This window comes from Sinocyclocheilus grahami, unplaced genomic scaffold, assembly GCF_001515645.1.
Source record: "Sinocyclocheilus grahami isolate Dianchi unplaced genomic scaffold, SAMN03320097.WGS_v1.1 scaffold1678.1, whole genome shotgun sequence".
NCBI classification, from domain to species: domain Eukaryota; kingdom Metazoa; phylum Chordata; class Actinopteri; order Cypriniformes; family Cyprinidae; genus Sinocyclocheilus; species Sinocyclocheilus grahami.
This window is the reverse complement of record NW_015506857.1, coordinates 286,044-293,914: the sequence shown is the minus strand read 5'-3', so window position 1 is coordinate 293,914 and position 7,871 is coordinate 286,044. Positions and strand designations below refer to the sequence as shown.

The following is a 7,871-nucleotide window of genomic DNA, read 5'->3' as shown; positions in this document are numbered from 1 at the left end:
GTGATACACAATTGTGAAAGGGCGTTCCTGTAGCGATACCAGTACAATATTTCACGGTTCTCAACCAATCAGATTTGAGAACCAGAACGAACTGTTGTACAAATATATATAATTTTGATGTTTTTGTCATTTTTAGTAGTTCTGTTGTTTCGGTCTATAAAGTATTCATTTTTATTTCAGTTTAAGTTATTTTAGTATATCAAGTTAAACTAAATTAAAATGAGAAATGTCGCCTTGGAAACTAGCAGAAATAAAATAAGTTTTTTTTTTAATCATTCATTTTATTTCAAACATATATTTATAATCATTTATAAATACCTCAAATTTATAATAACCCTCAATATTCAATGACTCTGATCGGGGGGCACAAAACACCTGTTTGGGACATCCGTAATATATAGCTTTAGTTTTATAATTCAGCTTATTTCAGTACATTGGTAACATTTCTAATTGATGTTTTAGTATTCCATCTAATATTTCTATTTTATTTCAGTTAACAATATTGATTTTTATAGTTCAAAGTTTTTGTTTTAATATTTTAAGTTTTAATTGTCTTTGACAATCATTTGTTTAGCTTCTTTTTATTTTTGAATATTTTATTTATATTTTTTAAAAAGTAATTAAAATGCTTTAAAAAAAATTTTATTTAACACTTAAAATGCTTAAAAAAAACATTAAAGAGCTAAAAAAAAAAAAAAAAGTAAATTCTATATAATAGTTCCAGTTAACAATAACAACACTGTTTGGACACATGCTGGATTTATTGATCTTTTATTTGTTTTTATAGATGTTTGCTTAAACGATTTAAATACGTTTTGTAGACAAATAACAATTGTACTTATGCATATATTTCTTGACAATTTTGCTTAAAAGAAAGTGAGTTCTTAGGGTTGGAGCAGAATGTAAAGAAGCATCATGAAGAGCCCATCTCACAAGTTCCTTCAATAGTGTAAAAACCTCCAGGATGCACCTCATGAAGCTGATTGCGCTAAAACATGTATATTTAGTCTGTAAGAGCTGCAAGTCAGTTTTATTTCACAGTATTATTGGTCTTAAACTAAGAGAAAGAGAAAGTATTCAAGACATTGATTCCAGCATCTAGGATTCTTCTACATCTACACAAATCTCTACAAACGTAAGAAAATACATCTTCATGAGTCTGTGAGTGAATGCCACATCTGTGTGAGCGACAGACTCTAGATCGAGTGCAAACTATCAGTGGGAATGTTTGAGTGTCAGGATTCGTCAGCCGTGATCCGTGCACGGCAGCTCTCACGCAGTTTAGTAACCGTGGACATGGAGAGACTCCCGGGCTCCTGGAAGATTCTCTGAGAGGACCAGAAGGAAACCAAACTTCAGTTCAACAGCTTGAACCAGTTTTAGAAGAAATGTGATCATGTAGATGCCCAAACCTGTTGCTGGAGATCCAGTTTTCTGGAGTTCAGTTCCTGTAATGATAACGTGTTCCGGTGTGATTGATCAGGGTTGGAGCTGAACTTTGCAGGAAGGTGGATCTCCAGGAACAGGATTGGACAGTCCTAGGGTGGCCTTTTGTCTGGTTTTAGGTCAGACAGGCCGGTTTTTAAACACCATGTCCATTTAGTGGCGCAGGCTTGAGCCAGATGCTCATTTGTCCTGCTTTTAAGATCATCACTATTTTATACTTTATCTAATGGTATATAATTAATAAACAAGGAGATTAAAACATAGGCTAAGTTTAAGCGACTGACATTTTAGACACAATATTGTCAGTATCGACTATTTTTGCTCCAAAACTGTGTCACAGCAGGACAGCTGCATCTCCATCAAAACTGGTGTTTGTTCTTGAATGATTCAGTGAGCGATTCAATGATTAATTCATAAAGACAGTCACTTGCTTCGTTTCTGAATGAATCAGCCGTTTTGAACAAATTGGTTGAATTTCTGAATGAATCAATGACTCATTAATTCAGTGACTTGTTGCAACCTATTGGAGGTTTTAGTTTCATATTTAAAGTATAATTTCATTTTTTCCAACATTTCTATATTTAAAACATAAATCATAACTTTAAGCAGTGTAAACAGTCTGAGTAAATAATCTAGACGCAGCTTCTGCAGTGCAAAGATGGATTTTGTCTGATTTCATTTGATTGGTAACAGTCCTATAATATCTTATTCTAACTGTATTTATTAAATAAATATAAAAATGTACATGAAAGGTGACATGCATTTAAAAAGGTTAGAAATGTTGTCCAAAAAAAAGGCCCTGGAATTTGACTTAAATACCACCCCTTAATGGAAAAGTTCCTTCCACTGCTTACAGGTTTGGGATTATTTTTCAGTTTTTATCCTGGCTTCACTTTATCCTGCAGAATATCCTTCTTCCTGGTGTTCCAGAAATGGCCGCCCTAAACACCTCTGATGTGGATGAATGTGACTGACCTGCATGAAAGCGTGGCAGTCCTCCACAAAGGCTCCTCTGGTGATGCGCTTGAAGCACTCACAGATGTCCGGCAGGTTCTGCGCCTGCAGAATCACATCCTGATGGTGGTGGATCAAAGTCAGAGCCACACGGAACAGGATCTTCGAACCCTCGTAGAACAGACTGTCCCAGATCCGCAGAACCGTCTAACGGAGCCCAAACACAGAGGATCAGTCGTGAACCGATCGATCACATGATCGCATTGGGATGCTCCATTACCTCCACTGGCAGGATGTCGATGAACAGGCAAATGAACCAGCGCGAGACCACCAGAGTCCACATGACGCCGTGATCCTGCATGAGCTGCCACACCGCAGGAACCTTCATCCGCACCAGCTCGCCCAGAACCTCTTGATCCGCCTTCAGACCCAACATGGCCAGAGTGTAGTAATCTGAGAAACGAGCCAGAGACCAACAGTGAAACAGAGGTGAGGGTCAAAGGTTACAATGATGCTGCTACAGTGTTTGAAGAGACGTTTCCTCCTAAAACAGCTTCACTGTAGTCTGACACAGTCTTGTTAGTAGTTTTTATAGTAGGTTCACTACTTTAAGAGGGGTTTGTGAAGGAGCATCTAAACCCGTGGATCTCTTTTGAATTATTTTGAATTTTATTAAAAATAATTGACAATTAAAATCCTAAAACCACAAATGATTATATTAAAAAATTATTAGAATATCAAAATCCTAAAAACTAAAAATTATTTTATTGTATTAGCAATAATTAAAACTTAAAATGCTAAAAATAAATAAATTTAAAATGCTAAAACCACAAAATTATTTAACGGGTTAGTTCACCCAAAAATGAAGATTAGCCTGTGTTTTACTCACCCTCAAAGCATCCTAGGTGTATATGACTTTCTTCTTTCAGACGAATCCAATCGGAGTTATATTAAAAATTGTCCTGGCCCCGCCAAGCCTTTCAATGGGGGTAAGCAGGTGTTGGTTGTCAACAGTTCAGAAGACGTGAAATAAAGTGTGAGCATCCGTAATAAAACATCGCTCACACGGCTCCGGGGGTGAATAAAGGCCTCCTGTAGCAAATCCATGCATTTTTGTAAGATAAATATCCGTATTTCAAACGTAATAAACACTTTTCTCTCACTTCCGCTGACTGGTACGCAGAAGGCTTTCTGGCGGATGACGTAGGATGTCGCCGCTGCGTGATTAGTGACGAACGCGGAGACAAAACAAAACGCCGTTCTCAAATTAGAAGCACAAAACGAGGATTTGTAAAGAAAAATGTTGGAGGAGTTCGATATAAACCAAGAGGACAGACTGGTTTTCCTTTGCTCCTGCATTTCTCAGAGGTGCGTGCCTACGTCTTACATCATCCGCCTGCAGGTCTTCCGCGAACCGCAGTCAGCGGAAAGTGAGAAAAAAGTGTTTATTACGTTTGAAATATGGATATTTATCTTACAAAACTGCATGGATTCACTACAGGGGGCCTTTATTAACCCACTGGAGTCGTGTGAGAGATGTTTTATTATGGATGCGCGCACTTTTTCACGTCTTCTGAACTGTTGACAACCAACACCTGCTTACTAGAGGTCTGCACAGGCTTTAAACTGAAGCCCGAACCCGACCCGTACCCGAGATCGTCCGACCCGACCCAAGCGGCACAGTTAAATTTAGAGCCCGAACCTGACCCGAACCGAAATCTTTTTTTCCCCCACAACGAATTGCCAATTTAAAAAAAATTCTGTATTTCACGATTGCTTACAACGGTCAGTAAATAAATACATGTAAAGAAACACAATCATAAAGGCTCGGCCATTTCACAAGGCAAAAGAAAAAAACACTTACCAGTTATGAACATCGGGTGCTTCGGTGCGTCATCGCGTGTGTCTATGAAAGCAGCGTAGCCTAGGCTACTGCATATAGTTTTAGTTTAGCTATAAACCCGAGCCCGGCTCGGGTCGGGTAGCAGACCTCTACCGCTTACCCCCATTGAAAGGCTTGGAGGGGCCAGGACAATTTTTTATATAAGCCCGATTGGATTCGTCTGAAAGAAGAAAGTCATATACACCTAGGATGCTTCGAGGGTGAGTAAAACACAGGCTAATTTTTGGGTGAACTAACCCTTTAACTATATTAAAAATAATTAACATTAAAACAAAATGCTGAAAACAAAAAGATTACATTTTGAAGTGCTAAATAATTAAATCATTAAAAAATTACAATTTAATGTTAAAAACAAAACATTACTTGATTTAAATAATCAAAAACACAAAATAAAATATAAATGTTTTCCCTCGATAACTTATTTTTATTGAAGAACATGCAGAATCCAAACCTTATCGAGTCACAAAATGTTTAATTAGTTTAATATTTCAACATTTTTATTTTATTACTATTTTATTTTTCTGTTTTAAAATTTGGAAACAAGCAGCATTTTCACACAACAGAAATACCAAAGAAAATATCTATAGTGTTTTGGACAATGGAGGGCTTTCAGATCAGAGCATTTGAGGAGCGCTGGACTGGAACGGTGTTAAAACTGATGGAACAACAAACACTGACTATCTGGATCTATACCTCACTAAACAGACATACAGTATTAATGTTTCATGAACTCTAGCAGGAACAGGAAACGCAGCACTGTAGGATCAGACCATGTGACCTGAGCCCAGTTTATTCATAGACATGAGCTCGGAATAGATCTGCTCATGTCACACTCTCACACACACACACACACTCAGACTCGATGACCTCTAATGATGTGGTTTATTTTCATGAATAACCACAGGAGCAAACAGGAAACACACCTGGCAGGATTCTGTCCAGCAGGGCCTCCATCAGCCAGAATGACATCTCCTCATCCTTACTGATGATGATCAGATATCCTGCGATGAAGTTCATTCCCTGAAAGAGGGAGACCACCATTAAACACCCAAGACACACATGTAATACTGACATGCATCTTTCCATTGATTCTGAATCATGAGCTGATGTCCTTTCAGTCGCTCGCATGTCACAGCAGCAGTCAGTCAATCATTCATTTGCATTGGAAATATTGTGCAAACTTTGCATTAAATAAACAAACTGAAACAATGACTGACTATAAGAGAACACGGATAGACACGCGCTCATCTGGCACTGATCTAATGACCCATCTGAACACGACTGATTCACCCGTCCTGAACCCGCCAGTAACCAGGCTCCAAAATGAAGCCGTATGAATCGCACTAAAGCAGCTTCATGTTTGTGTGCTGCTGATTCAGGTGTGTGATCATGTGACCGTACCTGACAGTAGCCCACAGCTTTATTATGGTGTCCATACGCCACCAGCACATTAAACAGCGTCTTCTGCAGACATGGATCCGCCGACTTACGGAAGTGTATGTTATCTGGGAAGGTTCTGTGCAGATCTAAAGAAAATCACAATGGTACAGGTGAATATAGGGTAAACAATGTAACTAAGATTAGGGGTGTCTTTCCGCAGTTGAAACACTGATTGAGCGATTACTTGAGGCATGATGAGATGTTTATTCATATTAAAATTAGTAGTAAAGAGGAAGGGATGATCACGCTCCGCGCTGCCATTTGACATTTATTTTGCATTTATTGTTTAAATTTCCTGAAAAAAAATCAACATCATTTGAAAGTAAAGACTACGTTTCATATCAAAATTAACAATATAGTCACGCTCATGCAGTGGTTAAAACAAGGCTGTATTTGTTCGATACACATGCATACCGAACCAAAAGACCCGTTCCGAAAATGTTCAGTATGAGTACATGTACCGTTACACCCCTAACTAACAAATATCACCAAAGTTCACCAGTGGATTAATCACAGTACATTGACAATTGTTCTGTATTGCAAATTTTCTGAAATGTTTATATAGGCAAATGAGCATACATTTGCAGAAATCAAAAGCCAGGTTCAAAATTCTTGTTTGATTTTGCTGACATATTAAAATTTTGGATTTCTCTTTTTATCACTCCATAAATCAGAAAATACTGTCAACAGACAGAAAACAAATATATTTTCACCATGTTTTTAGGAATAATATGTTGTATAAATCAGGCCCTGTCTACACGAACACGGTTATTTTTAAAACCGCAGCTTTTTCTCTGCGGTTAGGCCATTCGTCCACACGTAAACGCCAGGTCCCTGAAAGCACCAGGTCCCTGAAACCAAACATTTTTGAAAACGCCAGTTGCAGTGTTATCGTGTTGACAGCGAAACCAGAGTTTTTGGCTTGTGATGTCGGAGCAAGCACTGTTATCTCCACCTACTGGAAACTTTTTCAGGCTTCTGATTGGCCAACATGGCTTTACGGTTGCGATTACATCGCCACCTGTTGGTTTGGCATGCTCTTGCCAGTGCTTCATAGCATGCGTTTGTGTTTTCATGTGGACGGAGATTTTTTTTTAAACGGAAGAAGGAAAAATTTTGTTTATAAAAATACCCGTGTAAGTGTGGACATGGCCTCAGTGTGAATGATATATGAATCCTTCGGTAAAAGTCTTCAGAATATAGATTGGAATAAAACTGTAAAGTTTGGTGTATGTAAGAGAAAAAAACTCTTTAAAGATATGGATTCAAATTGAAATCTACAGACGCAAATAAATAAAATGCTATAAAATATACACTTAAATGTGTGTTTTAGATGTTTTCGTTCCACTAATTTGAAAGAAGACATGTTATTATGGAGCAAAACAGACCAAAACCTCAAAACTGCCCAGCGCATGGAAAATGCTGGTTTTGCCTTTAGTTTCTCGCCTTAAAGGTAGGGTAGGCCATTTCGGAAAGGCTAGCAATAGCAAGCTAGCCTTGAAAGCAAGATCCCCACCCTCCCTGCATAATCACTCTGCAAAGCCACGCCTCCAAAACACATGAACGCACACAAGCAGACCAGAGGCTAATCGGCAACACGATGAGAGATGGCGTTGGTGGAGGATTGAATGCAACGCTGTCAGATTACCTCATGTCTCATTATCCGGTGAGAAAACATTACAGAACAAAGCAAGTATTACAATGATAATGCCTCTCATTCTCGCTGGAAGTGCTGATGACGTATCCTGTCTGCGCAAACTGGGTGCGCAGAGGTATGCAAATACATATTTTGACAGGCAGGCCGGACAGCCTATCGTAATCTTCGGACTGAACATTTTGATTGGACAAACATTTTATGGTCCTACACCTTCCACAGACGATATAAATACATATAGATAAATTTAGACCACTCCACTTATTGATTGCTATCGGGATGTGAAGAGACTTTCAACCAGCATAACAAAAAAAGTTTTTGAACCAAATCACCTACACTACCTTTAAGTGTGTAAAACTTAGAAAACACTGTTAGAGTTTCCATGATCAAACTGTCCATTTCAATGATTTGACCCAAAACTCAGTGATTTATGCAGGATGTCCGTGTATGATTTTGTGCATCAGACAGCAGTGT

General features: G+C 38.3%; 1 protein-coding gene across 1 annotated transcript in view; it reads right to left on the bottom strand.

Moving 5' to 3' along the window:
* Nucleotides 1-759: 759 nt before the first annotated feature.
* Nucleotides 760-7,871, bottom strand: part of grtp1a (growth hormone regulated TBC protein 1a) — a 13,657-nt gene continuing 6,545 nt past the window's right edge. Inside the window, exons 6-8 of the mRNA XM_016258399.1 lie at nt 2,681-2,853; nt 2,422-2,607; nt 760-1,328 (exon numbers count right to left, since the gene is read on the bottom strand). Of these exons, the coding sequence (XP_016113885.1) occupies nt 1,236-1,328; nt 2,422-2,607; nt 2,681-2,853 (452 nt within the window). The 3' untranslated portion in view covers nt 760-1,235. The remainder of the gene's footprint in view (nt 1,329-2,421; nt 2,608-2,680; nt 2,854-7,871) is intronic.